The sequence below is a fragment of the Dama dama genome, chromosome 20, assembly GCF_033118175.1.
Source record: "Dama dama isolate Ldn47 chromosome 20, ASM3311817v1, whole genome shotgun sequence".
Taxonomy (NCBI): Eukaryota; Metazoa; Chordata; class Mammalia; order Artiodactyla; family Cervidae; genus Dama; species Dama dama.
In genome coordinates, this window is record NC_083700.1 from 13,192,691 (window position 1) to 13,210,424 (window position 17,734).

Here is a 17,734-nt window from a genome sequence, read left to right on the forward strand (position 1 = left end):
TCTTCAGCACTCAGCTTTCTTTATGGTCCAGCTCTCATATCCATACATGACTACTGGAAAAACCATACCTTTGACTATACAGACCTTTGTCAGCAAAGTAACGTCTCTGATTTTTAATATGCTGCTTAGGTTTGTCATAGCTTTTCTTCCAAGGAGCAAGCATCTTTTAATTTCATGGCTGCAACAATCAGACACAGTTATTTTGGAGCCCAAGAAAATAAAGTCTGTCACTGTTTCCATTGTTTCACCATCTATTTGCTATGAAGTGATGGGATTGGACGCCATGATCTTTGTTTTTTGAATGTAAAGTTTTAAGCCAGCTTTCTCACTCTCCTCTTTCACTTTCATCAAGAGGCTCTTTAGATCCTCTTTGCTTTCTGCCATTAATGTGGTGTCATCTGCCTATCTGAGGTTATTGATATTTTTTCTGGCAATCTTGATTACAGCTTGAACTTCATTCAGCCCAGCCTTTCACATGATGTACTCTACATACAAGTTAAATAAGCAGGGTGACAATATGCAACCTTGATGCAATCCTTTCCCAATTTGGAACCAGTCTATTTTCTCATGTCCAGTTCTAACTGTTGTTTCTTGACTTGCATACAGGTTTCTCAGGAGGCAGATAAGGTGATCTGGCACCACCATCTCTTGAAAAAATTTTCAGTTTGTTGTGATCCACACAAAGGCTTTAGCGTAGTCAGTGAAGCAGAAGTTAGACAGTTTTCTGGAATTCCCTTGCTTTTTCTATGATTCAATGTGTTGACAATGTGATCTGTGATTCCTCTACCTTTTCTAAATCTAGTTTGTACACCTGGAAATTCTCAGTTCATGTACTTTTGGAGCCTAGCTTGAAGATTTTTACTATTACCTTGCTAGTATGTGAAATGAGTGCGATTGTGCAGTAGTTTGAACATTCTTTGGCATTGTCTTTCATTGGTATTGGAAAGAAAAATGACCTTTCCCAGTCTTGTGGCCACTGCTGAGTTTTCCAAATTTGCTGGCATATTGAATTCAGCCCTTTCGCAGCATCATCTTTTAGGATTTGAAGTAGCTCAGCTGGAATTCCATCACCTCTACTAGCTTTGTTCATAGTGATGCTTCCTAAGGCCCAGTTAACTTCACACTCCAGGATATCTGGCTCTAGGTGAGTGATCACACCATCATGATTATCCAGGTCATTAAGATATTTTTTTGTATAGTTCTTCTGTGTATTCTTGCCACCTCTTCTGAATATCTTCTGCTTCTCCTAGTCCCTTACTGCTTCTGTCCTTTATTTTGCCCATCTTTGCATGAAATTGTCCCTTGAAATCTCTAATTTTCTTGAAGAGATCTCTAGTCTTTCCTATTCTATTGCTTTCCTTTATTTCTCTGCATTGTTCACTTAGGAAAGCTTTCTCATCTCTCTTTGCCATCTTTGGAACTCTGTCTTCAGATGGGTATGTCTTTAGGAGGCTGAAAACATTAAACATGAGAAGAGATTAAGGGGGTTTAAGCCATGCTCACACCTTAATCTTCCCAAAGACTCCACGTTTGACACACTGTTATAAAACCCTCTTCAAGGTCTCTGAGTTGAGACACACAGATTCTGAAGACAGAAGCCCAATATGTCTCCCTTTGCCTGGAAAAGCTGTCCTTTTCTATTCACCCAAAGCTCTGTCTTTGAGATTTCTTCACCAGTGTACTGAGAAGCTGAGCTTTCAATAACAGTCTGAACACTGAACCTGGGGAATCTGATGTTATCTCCAGATATATGGTGTCAGAATTGGGCTGAGTTATAAGCTGGCCAGAAGTGTTGTTTGTTAGATGTATGGAAAACCCCCTACTTCACACACTGGATCCAGGTGCTCAGAATCATTGTATCACAATAGAATAAATAGAAAGAGAATAGAAGGAAGGACATGATAAAGAAAATGATATGATCACAGAAAAAAGAAAGTCAAAACTTAGTTTTTGAAAAATTTATAAAATTGATAATCTCCTGTAAATTTCAGAAAGAGAACAGAGAGAGAACACCAATTTCTAAGATCCAGTTTTTTAAAAAGCAGGGACATATGTAGTTATGAACCCCATAGACATTAATATGATTGTTAAAAAAGAAAGTATTATGCACAACTCAATAGTAAATTAGAAATCTGAAAAATTGGACAAATTTTGTTAAGTCAAAATTTAGCAAACTTGACACAAAGAGAAACAGACAATTTGAAAAGAGCTATTTTTATTTTTAAAAACTGTTAAATTTAAAACTCCCTCCTCAAAAATAAGAAAATAAAAATTTCCAATGTAAACCTTCACTGCTTAATTTTACCAAGTATTTATTTATTTATTTTTTTTACTTTATTAAAATACTGAGTTTATTTCACATGTATATTTTTGTCTCCCCACCATTTCCATCTGTCTGACCACCACTACTACTATTCCTATCATAACATTCCATACATACTTAAAACCAAGCAAAGGGTGGAGTTCCATCTTTAAAAACTAAACAGGCATTTTGGACAACACATTCTTGGCAATGAAACATGGACAACATTTATCAGACACGGTAGGGAAAGTTCTCACTCTGCATTATAAAAAGGACAGCCAGATATCAACTGTTACAGAAATGAAATAAGATGGAAAATTTTTAACAAACTGTTTAAACTATTTTCTTAAAGAGACTTCCTCCACTGCCAGAGATCTTGAATAGCCTCCTGGTCAGTCATCTGGAACCAATTCTTCACATAATTCATAAACTTGGCTTCCACTTTGGGAGGGGACCACCTTTTTCTATACTTGCTTGCATTTTTGCTTTAATGTCTTCTACAGAGCTAGGTTCTCTCAGTGAATTAGGTGTTTTTTCCTGTTTTTTGAAGGATTCTTGACCTGTTTTTTGAAGGATCTTGGTGTTGATGGTTTTGAGTCTTTTCCATTTTGGTTCGATTTTTGTGCATTTTTGGCTGGAGTTCTCATACACATTTCTTTACTGGAGCTTTTTCTTCAACTTTCTCATCAAAATCATCATCATCATCATCGTCTTCATCATCATCTCATCGTCATCTTCATCAGCAGCAAGCTTTACTTTTTTCTGGGGAGCCTTGCTACCACTTCCAGGGGCAGAACGCTTTCCAGATATACTTAGGTGTTTCACATCTTCCTCCTCTTCATCTTCTGACTCTGCATCTTCCTCCACAGCTACTAAGTCTGTCCGCTGATATGCACAGGCCCTGAACCACACTTCAACGGTAAGACCACAGGTGGTGTAATTTCAAAGCCCCCAAGAGGAACCATTGGCTGCACAGACATTTTCAAAGTTGCCAGTATTACTTTAATTGGACTGCCTTCATAATTCATCGCCTCTGCTTCAACAATCTGTAGCTCATCCTTTGCTCCAGCCCCTAAACTGACCGTTCTTAAAGATAACTGGTGATCATTTTCATCATCATCTACCTTGAAGTGATAATCTCTGTCAGCCTTTAGTTCACAACCGAAAAGATAGTTCTGGGGCCTCAAGGGGCTCATGTCCATGTCCATTGAATCCTCCATGGGTTGGCGGCACGCACTTATGTGGGAGAGAAGCCGGCCGGAATTAAACTACTGTTCGAACGAGCAGCCGCGCAGGACAGAATCACACCAGGGACCAAGTATTTATTTTAAAAATAGATATATCACAGAAACTTTCTCTGAGAATAAAAAGATAGGAAAGATTTCTTGACTTGTTTTATGAGGCAAAAAATTCTCAATACCAATACTTGACAAAGAAATTTTAAGACTAGAAAAACTTTATAAATAAAACATTAGAAAATTGGATCCACATAATACATTATAAGCAAGTTACATAAACAAAATTTTGTTTTACCATTTGACAATTTAAGTGTGACTCAAAACATTAAAAACAGAAAAGATATAAAACATTTTGTCATCTCAAGAAATTCAGAATAAGCTCTTAATGAAATTCAATAGTCATCCATAATAAAAGTGATAATTAAAAAAGTTAATAACTTTGAAAGAAAGTGTTCTTAATCTGAAAAAAAACTATCCATGATACACTTAGAGCAATTACCATACCTAATATTGTTGTTTTTCAGTCACTCGGTCGTGTCTGACTCTTTTCGACTGCATGGACTGCAGCACTCCAGGCTTCCCTGTCCTTGACTATTTCCAGGAGTTTGCTCAAACTCATGCCCATTGAATTAGTGATGACATCCAACCATCTCATCCTCTGTCATCCCCTTCTCCTCTTGCCCTCAATCTTGCCAGCATCAGGGTCTTTTCCAAAGAGTTGGCTCTTTACACCAGGTGGCCAAAGTATTGAACTTCAGCTTCAGCATCAGTCCTTTCAATTAATTTCAGGGTTGATACCCAATATTAATTGTTGGAATATTCTTACCCAGTAAAAGTAAAAAGATAAGAATGCCATCTATCAATTCTATGCACTGGTTCAGAGTCAATGCCATTGGACAAGAAAATGCAATAAAAGGTAGCAGGAAGGCTGAAAAAAATTGAGAATTTTCATATTTAAAGCTATTATGAGAGTATGAATAGAAAATCCAAAAGGATTTACAGATAAAATATTATATTTAATAAGTTAGTTTAACATGCACACTGGAACCTAGGACAAATATTTTAACTAATTTCTATATATTAGCAAAAATCAAGCTAACACATACACATGCACAAAAACTCTCATATAAAAAAGAATTGAAGAGCTCTTGTATTGTGAGACTTAAGATTTGTTTTTGAAAGTGTTTCATCTACAGGTCATAGTTAAAGTCATGAGTAAATTAACATTTTCCAAAGTAAGGAAACTTTGGTGAAAAAACACAAGTCAAAAAAAACTATCTTTAAGAGATGATGACTTGATGGAAGGAGGAGAAATAAGAGGAGTGAAGAAAACAGAGAAAAGCTATAAAAAGAATATGAAAAAGCTATTACAAGACATCAGAAAGCAAAATCATACCTGAATTTTTAAGCAAGTAAAAATTCTAGCTCAGCTTTAAAAGGAAAAATGAAATTGTTGTGCTCATATAACTAAAATATCCAGAGGTAGGTCAGTCTCCAGATTTGCTCTTTGGCTCTGTCTATCCTGTTCTATTTCTGAACTTCATTCCTAGTCCAACTTTAACTACACAACAAAATTCTACAGCAACTTTGAGCTTAGAATGAATTATACCATCCAGATGAAGAGTCCTTCTTTTTTCAACCACCGAATATAAACTATAGACTTCAGTTAGGTTAGAGTACCAATTATTACAACTAAGTGATGAGAGGTGAGGTGAAATGCTGTATATTACCTTAGACCTTAGCTCTTATCTGGGGTCCGTTTACTATCCAGGGACATTCGGAAATGTTTGAAGATCTATTTGGTTATTATAACTCGGGGAGAAACTACTGACATCTAGTGACAGAGGCCAGTTCATTTCAGTTCAGTCAATCAGCTGTGTCCAGCTCTTTGTGACCCCATGGACTGCAGCATGCCAGGATTCCCTGTCCATCATCAACTCCTGGAGTTTGCTCAAACTCATGTCCATCAAGTCAGTGATGCCATCCAACCATCTCATCCTCTGTCGTCCCCTTCTCCTCCTGCCTTCAATCTTTCCCAGCATCGGGTCTTTTACAATGAGTCAGTTCTTCACATCAGGTGGCCAAATTACTGGGGCTTCAGCTTCAGCATCAGTCCTTCCAATGCTGCTAAAATTCCTACAAGTGCATTGAACAACTCTCCACAGCAAAGAATTATTCAGCCCAAAGTATTAGTAGTCCAGGGCTTGAAAAATCTTTAGACAGGATGTTCTTAAAATTAAATGTGCATTCAAATAACCTAAAAGGCTTATGAAAACACAGCATTATAGTTCCTATTACAGGATTTTTTTTTCAATAGGTTTAGTGTTGAGGTTGAAAATTTCTTCTTCTAACAAGCTCACAGGTACTACTGCTACTGCTGGTTCATAATCCACTCCCCCAAGAAACACAGACTAATCAGGGTCCTGGCCTTAGCTGAGGGTGCAGTGAAGCATAAAACAGCTTGCCTACCCTGTAAGATGCTGCTGCTGCTAAGTCACTTCAGTCGTGTCCGACTCTGTGCGACCCCTTAGACAGCAACCCACCAGGCTCTGCCGTCCCTGGGATTCTCCAGGCAAGAATACTGGAGTGGGCTGCCATTTCGTTCTCCAATCCATGAAAGTGAAAAGTGAAAGTGAAGTCACTCAGTTGTGTCTGACTCTTTGAGACCCTTGTATGGGCACAAGTGATTTTCTCCAGAGGAGTTCAGAGCAGAAACAAGGAAAGCATGTTATTCTTGGCTATGTGGAAATATTTTAGTAAGAGGAAAATATAGAATATCAACTAAAGAGGGGAAAAAAAAAAGAAGGAAAGGTGATTTGAGGGAAAAGACCCTTATTGAAGCAATTATATCAACTCAGATTATGTTACTAAACAAATACATAAGCAAGTTAAAGATCTTGCCTAGAACCCACCTAGAATAAGCCCCTCTCTAAAGGAACTTATAAGTAGAAGGAAAAGAAAAACAAAAAGAACTGCAGTGTTGTGGATACAGAATACTGTGGACCTGAACATGATATCAGTCAAGGGAGGGTTATTTCCACTGTATCATTAAAGAAGGCTTCCTGGAGAAAGAAACTTCTTTGCTGACCCTCATGGTTAGAAAATCATGACAGAGACGGAGAAATTATGTTAAAAATGCTCAGCATCTCTGAAAATATAATTATCTTGGCATAATAATAGTTAGCTCACTTTGACAAATGGTATTACAGCAGAAACAGAAAAAAAATTTTCAAGTAAGAAGCAAAAGAGATGTCACCATAAAAGTTGTGTACATTATTTCATTTATTACAAGGTATATCCTTTCCCACATCTCACATCCAAGAAATCTGAGCAGATCCTAATATTAATATTGTCTTATAATATATAAACAACTTTAATTCTGTTTCTGATCTTACAATCTGTAGGAACTCTAATTTGATCAGATGATTATTTGATGAAATATGATGAAATTGACTCCTAGGCTGACCACTTGAGTTTCTGGGTTCCTGGGTACTTGTTCCAAATGGAAAAGGAGATGGTGAGGGGCTCACAAGATAGTCTGATATGACCTGTTAAGAGCACAAGCAAAAAATCACTCTGCATAAGAGATATTTCACACCATGTTCATAGCCAGCACTATTCACAAGAGCCAAAAGGTGGAATCAAACCATCTGTCCATAGGAAAATTAATTTATAATCTAAAATGCATTATACAGTCTTAAGAAGGAAAGAAATTCTAATATGTGCCACCACATGAATGAATTATGAAGACATAATGCTAAGTGAAATAAGCCAGTCACAAAAAAACACCGATGATTCCACTTTTAAGAGGTTCAAGATTCATACAGAGATTAATATAGAGAGAAACTAGAACAGTGGTAGCCAGAGCATGAGGAGTGTAGTTTAACTGGCATAGGACTTTAAGTTTTTCAAGATTAAAAGAGTTCTATGTTTTGGTTGCACAGAGTGTCAAGGTACTTAATACTACTAAACTGTACATTTAAGAAATGACTAATGTGGTAAATTTTATGTCATATATATTTTACCACATTTTTTTAAAAATAGATTTACACAAAGATGGGAGTTGGAAAGAAATGGGAAAGGATCTGGTGGAAATATTGAGGCTAAAGTGATAGATAAAATGGAGGGAAAGAGTGAGAGGATGGACAGAAAAGTAAAACTGAATAAAAAACTCACCAGCGCCTCCAAAACCACAATGCAAGACATATCAAAAGGATGATTACCACCATTACTACCACAAGTATCAAGCCAATGGAGGTGGAGTGTCCTGGCAATTGAGAGAGGACACAGGGATATCACTTCAAACCCATTCTCTATTTCTCTTGGCCTTCTTGCCCACTTGAGTGTTAGCACCTCCATTACCTGCTTCTGACACATGGGCATCTCTGATTCCCTCTCTCATATTCCTAGAAGGCTTATACTCACAGCCACATTTTATGTCTCTCTCTTGTCCCATCCCATCTAGTCTGCATTCTTCTTTCTTACCTATTCTATACCTTAGATTAGCTAATTTCATTCCTCTGGCACCGTTGTCCCAGAAATAAACCTCAACCTGACTCTCTGTTTCTGTCTCAATCTCTCTCTCTATTTTCTCTCCCACTCTCTCCCTCCCTCTCTCATTCATTAAATCCCTTACCTTCTGCAGGCCCTCCCTCTGGGCTTGAGGACCACCTCCTCCCATCCCCAGCTGGGCTCCACTTCCTCCTCACCCCAGTACAGGATGATGTCCTGGTCTCCCAGGCTGCTGTGCCTCACTCGGCAGCTCAGGCCAGCCGCCTCCCCAGCTGCCACATCCAGGGTTACCCGGAGATACCACGTCCAGTCTGCGTTGGGCATGACGTCCCCTTGCTGAGTGCCAGGCTGCTCCTGCTCGCCCCTCATCCACATCACCCGCATGGGTTTTGGGTAGAATCCTGAGACGTGGCAGACCAGCCGCAGGTGGCCAGGCCGGGGAGGGGGGCCACTGGACAGCCAGGCCTCCGGCTTCACTGGGGTAGGAAGGGGTAGTAAGAACGTCAGATTACGACTCTAATCCAGAGCATAGAGGCTCGGAAACTCACAAGTTTGGATAGTGACCTCTTCCATTTCTTTGGAAACCAAATAATTTGATAATGAAAAACTCTCCTTTTAGGTACCTCCCACTTTTTGAATGTAAAGAAGGTGATGAAAGGTGAAACAGAAAAGCCTTGGGGAGAGAACAGGACTAACCTTGCCTCTGCAGTTCTGCTTTCCCTGCATCAAGGACACTCAGGAGATACCGAGGGCAGGTTTCTAAGAGGAGCTTGGCTACAGTATCACAGATGGCTTGGTACTGAATGATGAGTGCACAGAAACGCTGGGCCTTGCTGCCGCCCTCTGGGGCAGGCGCACATGAATCATTCTTGATGCTCACGAAATCCAGGCCTCCTAAAGCTCCCTGCAAGAAGCTTCTTGTGGCCTTCCCAGTATGCAGCTCACAGCCTGCTATGCCCTGGATCACAAAGGGGTCTGGATAGAAAGAAAACAGAGACAAAGTTATTTTAAAAGCACACAAGAAAGAAAGAAATGGGAAAAGGACATGGGACTTTAGATTTTGATGGAAAGGTCTGAGATGTGAAATGACTCAAAAAAAAAAAAAAAATGCCATATTCAGAGACTTTTCAGAAAAAAGCATTTGGGAGAGTTACACATGTTGTAAATGGTGGAAATGTTTTCTTATAAGGAATAGGTGGTCAAGAGGGGGGTCAGAAGTACAGCATTCCAGCCTGAAGGGGGCAATTACACTGAGAGAAAGGATCAGGAACAAGATGCTTGAGGAGACAGATTGGAGGGATTCATTCACTCAGCAACAGGGTAGGTAAAGTGAGGACTTGTTACTTGGGATGTGAGAAAAGCAAGTTATGCACAAACAAACCAGGAAATGTTCACAAAGGAGGAATTTCATCTATGGCAGAAGAGTTCAAAGAATAGGAAAAATCTGGGATACAAGGTAGAGGTATGGAGTCAGGGTTGGAGACTAGAGAGGTATATACATGCAGAAAGCATCCCCAGTTCAGAGGATTGTACTCACATTCCAACTGGAATTCACTGACATGGTCCTGCACTTCTCGAATAAATCCAATGAGGTAGACTCGGAATAGTTCCTCCAGCTCGGCCACCTCCTCATCACTGAAGTTGCCCTTCGACCAGGGCTTCAGGAAAATGGCAGTGCCTGAGTCACTGTCCCAGCCATGAATCTGCAAATCGTCCAACCAGCCTGAGCCTAGATTTTGAGCCCAAGTGCTGTTGGCAAATGTCGAAATCTGGATGACATGGAAGGAGGTTGGCCCCTGGAATGCTGTGGTGGTGGAAGGATAGGAAAAGTGAGGCAAAAGAGAATTAGGATAAAATGAAAAAGAACCCAGAGTCTGAACAACATAGAGCCTGAAACAGTTCCCTGCCCCAAGTCTTCTTGCTCCACCCCCAGCCTCCAGAATGGAGCAGAGAGCCAGAGACAGGAAAGCCCAGACCCTTAGTGGTAAGTGCAGCATGTTTTTATCCAGAAGCCCAGCACCTAGGCTGGAAACAGCCAGAGTTGCTCTTACCATCCTCATTGTCACCACCTGGGACAATAACTGCTAGCAACAGAAGTGGCAGAAGCAGCATTTCAATGGGAAGTAGAGCTTCTCACGCTCAGAATTGGTATTTGATCTCTAATTTCAGCAACCCTTTTTCTCAGTACTTTATAGTGACTTCCTCTCTTCCTCAACTGACAAATCTCTTCTGCACACACATTGCTCATCACTGAAAAACTGCTTCCCACGGCTCTGGGCTTTCACTCTGTCTCTCATTTCCTCTCCAGCTCATGACTTGTAGATTTCGTTTTCACGTCTCTGGTCCAAATGATCTCCTTGATCTCAGTTTCCTTCATATTTATTACCTTGGAAAAGTTACCATGCAATGTTGAAAGGTTATTTCACCTCCCTGATTCTTTATTTTCACATCTGTTAAAAAGAAACAATAATATTAAACAATTGATCAGCCTCCATTCTGTTTTTTAAATATTTTTTATTTATGGCTGTGCCGAGTTTTCTCTGCTACATGCAGGCTTTCTCCACTTGTGGTGAGTGGAGGCTACCCTCTAGTTGCAGTACACAGGCTTCTCACTGCTGTATCTTCTCTTGTTGCTGAGCACAGGCTCTTTGGCTTCTGGGCTTCAGCAGTTGCTCATCAGAGGCTCTAGACCGTGAGCACAGTAGTTGTGATATATATGCTTAGTTGCTCCAGGACGTGTGGGATCTTCCCAGATCAGGGATGGAACCTGTATCCCCTGCATTGGCAGGCAGATTCTTAACCACTGGACCACCCAGGCAAGTCCCCAGTCTTTTTTAATCTAGAATTCCTTTAGTTTATCCACCCAACCTGAACTCTGTGTCCATGGCCACTCTCCTCTAGCACTTTACCATTACCTCTTCCCAGTGTTCTCAATGGGCCCTCTTTTTTATCCCATCCCTCTTGCCTCATCTAATCTCACATTCTCCTTACTATATGTGTGTGTATGTGTTTGTGTATGTGTGTGTGTGTTGACAATCATTTACATGTAGGAAAATCATTTAAAACTCTTTATCATATTTGATTCTGGAACCCAAGTCTCAGAATTAAATATGATAAACACAGCAGTCTCAGTCCCTGGTTTGGTAAGATTCCCTAGAGAGGGAAATGGCAACTCACTCCAGTATTCTTGCTTGGAGAATCCCATGGACAGAGGAGCCTGGTGGGCTACAATCCACGGGCTCGCAAAGAGTCAGACACAATGGAAGCGACTTAGCATGATAGCACACTAGTTTATAATCTGAGAAAAATTTTCTTACACCATAGCAATTTTCGAAATTGAAATTTACATTTGTACAGGACAGTTCACATTTACATTTGAGCAGGACAATTTACATTTGAGAGGGACAATTTGACACTCTGATACTCTCCTGGACCCAAAAGCTTCTTTTGTCTCATATTCCTTGTTTGTAGGAAATAGGCTCCATTCTGCCTCCTTTACCTTCCCTCCATTCCAAAAGGCAGATTTAAAGTTGCTAGTCAGAAAAGAGAGAGAATTCAGAAAAATAAAAGGAGAAATAATCAAGAAACAATAGAGCAGAGGAGAAGAAGTCAAGACGATGGAGTAGGGGTTTGCAAAATTAATCACCTCCCGCAAGTACATCAGGGCTTCCCCAGTGGCCCAGTGCTAAAGAATCCACCTGCAATGCAGCAGACGTGGCTTCAATCCTTGGGTCAGGAAGAGCCCCTGGAGGAGGGTATGGCAACCCACTCCACTATTCTTACTGGGAAAATGCCATGAACAGAGGAGGCTGGTGGGCTATAGTAGATAGGGTTGCAAAGAGTCAGGCAGAAGTGAAGCCACTGAGCACAAGTACATCAGAAATATACCTAAAAATGGGACAATTGTCAAAAAGCATCTGCTGAACACTACCAGACACTTAAAACAAAAGTCCCCCCACAACCAGGTATGATTAAAGAAAGAAAAAAAGAAAAGAGGAACCAAAAAAGGGACCAGCAAGCCTGATGCAATGCTGAATATGAAATCAAGGGAGGTCCCTACACTCAGGGGGAAAAAAAAAAAAGCCCTCAAGGTGGAAAAATCAACTGGGACAGAAAAGGACCCTTCAGGATCAAAGAACACAGCGGATGATCTGTGGAAAGCAGGACAAAATAAGTTAAACCTCACGCATGATCTACACCACACTGCTGGACATTCCAGCCTGAATCATGAGTTGTCTGTTGCAAAGACAGACTGGTTGCTAGAAAGTGAGGTTGGGAGTATAGACCCAGGGAGGGGACAGATACTAGCTAAAAAAAGACAGCCTGAAAGGACAGGAGTAAGGAGCTCCACAACTGGGAAAGTCTGTGGAAAAAGCCCCAGACACCACAGAAGCACAATATCATTGTTGAGTGGTACACTAGGGATATAACTGCCATTACAACCCCTTCCACCACCTGCCAATCTCTTTGACATCCATGAGTGCTGAGAGGGGCCTCCTTCTGAGTGGTCCCTGCCCATCCCTCGGGCCAGGGTCTCTAATTGCTGAGAGGGATCCAGAGGTCTGAGAACCCCCATTCCAAAGCCTTCTTGGGAGTCAATCATGGGCACTGCCTGAGAAAAGAATCCACTGATACTGGCAGGGACTGAGTGCTAAAGCATGGGGTTGAGAAAACTGATCAAGGGAGAAGAACACTGTTGGCTGCGTGGATACAGCAGAGGTGACAGAAGGATGGGGATGCATGGCTAAGAATCCCCTAGAGGAAGCGAGATCTGCCTGGAAAGAGATGCACCACTGTAGAGGGGCACACACGGAGGGCAGTGCTGGCACCATCCCCACATGCCAGCTCCTACCTCCATGGGCACTGGGAGGGACTTCCACCAGAGCAAGCCACCACAGGTGGTTACAATGCTGTCTGAGTGAGTAATTGTGCCCCAAGCAGCTGTTGCTTTCCCTCCCTCTCACCTGGACAGGGAACAAGTGTCTGAGGGCAACAGACATGCAGAAATAGAGTCAAAACCCATGCTTAGCCACATGGGCAGTGTGACTTAGGAAGAGCAATGGAAATCTTTTGGTACAGTTTCACAAAATCTCTGAGATAAGCTTGGTAAATCCTGTATATGAGGAATACCTGAATAGATGTGAGTATTCTCACAATTGAAACCAGTCTAGCCTTCATAGCAGTGGACTTAGGGAGCAAATACATGCAGGAATTGGGCCAGATCAGAGTCTAAACTGGCCCCACAGTGCCCACAGCAGGTCCAGAGAACTACCTAGAGTCATTGAAAGGATTCCTGGGGAGGCAGGGATTGATTTTGGACCACTGTGGGAGCAAGATCCCTGATAGCTTGAATTCCCAGGAAAACACTCTTATTAGTACTATTCTTTTTTGCATTTGTTTCATTTTGTTCTCTTGTTGCTGTTGTTGCTTTTATTGTTTTTTATCTTTTACTCTAACTTTTTATTTTATTTTAATATATATATTTTATTATTTTTATTTAACTTTTTTTTATTTTTTACTTTGTTGGTTTTTTCCCTGTTTTTCCTGCCAATGTCACAGATGAAAATACAGACAAAAATTCTCAATAAAATACTAGCAAACTCAATTCAGTAACACATTAAAAGTATCAGAAACCATGATCAAGTAAAATTTATGTCAGGGATGCATGGATTTTTCAATACACAAAATCAACCAATGTGATAAACTGTATTAACAAATTGAAGAATAAAAGCCATATGATCCTCTAAACAGATGCATAAAAAAAGTTTCAACAAAATTCAATACCCATTTATGATTTAAAAACAAAAAACTCTCCAGAAAATGAGGGTAAAGGGAAACTACATCAATAATAAAGTCTATATATGACAAATACACACCAAATATTATTCTCAATGGTGAAAAACCAAAAGCATTTCCTCTAAGATCAGGAATAAGACAAGGGTGTTCACTCTCACTATTATTATTCAACATAGTCATGGAAGTCCTAGCCATGGCAATCAGAGAGGAAAAAGAAATAAAATGAATCTAAATTGGAAAAGATGAAGTAAAGAGTCATCATTTGTAGATAACAAAATACTGTACATGGAAAAACCTAAATATTCCACCAGAAAACCACTAGGACTAATCAATGAACTTAGTAATGTTGCAGGATACAAAATAAACATACAGAAATTTCTTGCATTCCTATATGCTAATAACAAAGGATCAGAAAAAAAAAAAAAAAATCAAGGAAACAATTTCATTCACCACTGCAAAAAAAAAAAAAAAAAGAATGAAAATCCTAGGACTAAACCTACCTAAGGAAGTAAAAGACCTGTATGCTGAAAGCTATAATACACTGATGAAAAAAATCAAGACAATACTAAGAGACAGAGAGATATATGATGTGCTTGGATTAGAAGAATCAATAGTGTGAAAATGACTACACTACCCAATAGCAATCTACAGATTTAATATAATCCTTATCAAATTACCAGTGGCATTTTTCAGAGTAGACCAAAATGATTTCAATTTGTGTGGAAACACAAAAAAACCCTGAATAGCCAAACAATCTTGAGAAAGAAAAAAAAAAAAAAAGGAAACGAAGAATCAGGCTTCCCAACTTCAGGTACTATAAAGTTACAGTAAACAAGACAGTATGGTACTGGCACAAAAACAGAAATACATATTAATGAAATGGATAGAAAGCCCAGAGATAATCTATGCGCCCATGGTCACTTAATCTATGACCAAAAAAGGCAAGACTATACAGTGGAAAAAAGACAGTTTCTTAGTTAAGTGGTGCTGGGAAAACTAAACAACTATATGTAAAATAATGAAATATACCACTTATTAATACCATACATAAAAATAAACTCAAAATGGAGTAGAGACCTAAATGCAAAACCAGAAACTATACAATTCTTAGAGGAAAACACAGGCAGAACAGCCTCAGACATAAATCACAGCAAGATCTTTGACCCACCTCCTAGAGTAGTGGAAATAAAAGCAAAAATAAATAAATAGGACCTAATTAAACTTAAAAGCTTTTGCACAACAAAGGAAACTATAAACAAGATAAAAAGACAATTCTAAGAATGGGAGAAAATAATTGCAGATGGAGTAACTGACAAAGGATGAATCTTCAAAATATAAAAGCAGTTCATGCAGCTCAATATCAGAAAAACAAACAACCCAATCAAAAAATGGGCAGAAGGCCTAAACAGACATTTCTCCAAACAAGATATACTGATGGCCAACAAAAACATGAAAAAAATTCTCAATGTTGCTCATTATTAGAGAAATGCAAATCAGTACTACAATGAGGTATCACCTCAAACTGATCAGGATGGCCATCATCAAAAAAATCTACAGACAATAAATCCTGGAGAGGATGTGGAGAAAAGGGACCCACTTGCACTGTTGGTGGGAATGTAAATTGATACAGCCACTATGGAGTACAGTATGGAGATTCTTTTTTTTTTTTTTTTCCATTTATTTTTATCAGTTGGAGGCTAATTACTTCACAACATTTCAGTGGGTTTTGTCATACATTGACATGAATCAGCCATGGGGTTACATGTATTCCCCATCCTGATCCCCCCTCCCACCTCCCTCTCCACCCGATTCCTCTGGGTCTTCCCAGTGCACCAGGCCCGAGCACTTGTCTCATGCATCCCACCTGGGCTGGTGATCTGTTTCACTATAGATAATATACATGCTGTTCTTTCGAAACATCCCACCCTCGCCTTCTCCCACAGAGTCCAAAAGTCTGTTCTGTATTTCTGTGTCTCTTTTTCTGTTTTGCATATAGGGTTATCATTACCATCTTTCTAAATTCCATATATATGTGTTAGTATGCTGTAATGTTCTTTATCTTTCTGGCTTACTTAACTCTGTATAAGGGGCTCCAGTTTCATCCATCTCATTAGAACTGATTCAAATGAATTCTTTCTAACAGCTGAGTAATATTCCATGGTGTATATGTACCACAGCTTCCTTATCCATTCATCTGCTGATGGGCATCTAGGTTGCTTCCATGTCCTGGCTATTATAAACAGTGCTGCGATGAACACTGGGGTGCACGTGTCTCTTTCAGATCTGGTTTACTCAGTGTGTATGCTCAGAAGTGGTATTGCTGGGTCATATGGCAGTTCTATTTCCAGTTTTTTAAGAAATGTCAGTATGGAGATTCTTAAAAAAAATCTAGGAACTACCATAGGATCCAGCAATTCTACTACTGGGCATATACCCTGAGAAAACCATAATTTAAAAAGACACATGTACCCCACTGTTTATTGCAGCACTATTTACAATAGCCAGGACATGGAAGTAACCTAAATGCAGTTAAACTGAGTCTGTTATACAGAACAAAGTAAGTCAGAAAAAGAAAAACAAATATCATATATTAACACCTATATATGGATTCTAGAAAAATGCTACCGATGAACCAATTTGCAGGGCAGGAATAGAGACTCAAACATGGAGAACAGACAGACTTGTGGAAACAGCAGGGGAAGGGCAGTGTGGGATGAACTGAGAGAGTAGGATTGAAGCATATACATATCACCATATGTAAAATAGATAGCTAGTGGAAAGTTGGTGTGCAACACAGGGAGCTCACGCAGAGCTCTCTGACAACCCTGGGGGGGTGGAATGGGGGATGGGGTGGGAGGGCATATATGTATACTTATGGCTTATTCCTGTTTTTGTACAAAACCAATACAATAGTGTAAAGCAATTACCCTCCAATTAAAAATACATTAAGAAAAAGAATGGAAGAAAATGTTTACAAAATAAGCAATTGACTTCCCAGAGCGGTTGATGGTTGAAAGGCGATAAGGTGGACCCGAGCTCAGTTCTGGGACAGTCTCTCAAGGGCCGGGCGGGGAAGGCGAGAGAGGTACCCGGGGCCTGTCTCCCCATCTCATCGGAGCCCTGAACCCCCAGCCCTGTCTCCTTTGCTGTGACACTGTGTACCCATCTATGGGACCGGAGACCGCGCCTCGCGTTTGCCAGGCTCCGCGGAGACCGCATGTTTGTGCAGGCCTCTGCCCGAGCTCCGTCGCCAAGGGCCCTAAGGACCGCGGCCTGGGCCTTTTTCGAACATTTGACGTCATGTTTTTGCTGTTGTTTGACATCATTTTATCGCGAGGTTTGGAGTTTGACGCGCTGCCTGAGGTGACCCTGCCCTGGTCTCCCGCCTCTCGGGGCCCCATTCCAGCCACTGTGTCCTGTGGCAGTGGCAGGTGCGGCAGCCCTGATGAACCCGGCGCAGGGCTGTGTGGCCTTTGAGGATGTGTTCCTGTACTTCTCTTGGGAGAAGTGGGAGCTGCTCGAGGAAGCTCAGAGACTCCTGGACCCTGATGTGATGCTGGAGAACTTTGCACTTGTGTCATCGCCGGGACTTGTGGTTTCCAGGTCTCATGGAGCTGCCCATCTGCAGCCGGAGCGGAGCCCGGGGTGTCTGAGGAGGTAGCCACTACTCCAGTCATAGCAGAGAAGACCTGGAGGAGGCCTGACCTGGTCGTTGGCCCGGAGCAGCAGGTGAGGCTGCACCTTCTGAGCAGCAGGTGAGCGGGCCACAGATGAGAACTCCCCAGGCTGAGCCTTCCATCCACACGGCTCACCCCTGCGACATGTGTGGTGAAAGACAGTCTTGAAAGACAGTTTGGCCTGGCTGAGCCGCCGGGAACTCCCAGCA

At 40.8% G+C, this 17,734-nt stretch overlaps 1 protein-coding gene and 1 pseudogene across 1 annotated transcript; both read right to left on the reverse strand.

Moving 5' to 3' along the window:
• Positions 1-2,311: 2,311 nt before the first annotated feature.
• LOC133040087 (nucleophosmin-like) lies at positions 2,312-3,565 on the reverse strand (annotated as a pseudogene).
• Positions 3,566-6,702: 3,137 nt separating this feature from the next.
• LOC133040088 (T-cell surface glycoprotein CD1b-1) lies at positions 6,703-10,261 on the reverse strand. Its single transcript, XM_061119833.1, has 6 exons — positions 10,104-10,261; positions 9,590-9,856; positions 8,749-9,027; positions 8,250-8,528; positions 7,717-7,807; positions 6,703-7,088 (listed from the first exon to the last, which is right to left on the reverse strand). The coding sequence occupies exons 1-6, from the start codon at positions 10,162-10,164 to the stop codon at positions 7,067-7,069; spliced, it is 999 nt and encodes a 332-aa protein (XP_060975816.1). The 5' UTR covers positions 10,165-10,261; the 3' UTR covers positions 6,703-7,066.
• Positions 10,262-17,734: the final 7,473 nt, after the last annotated feature.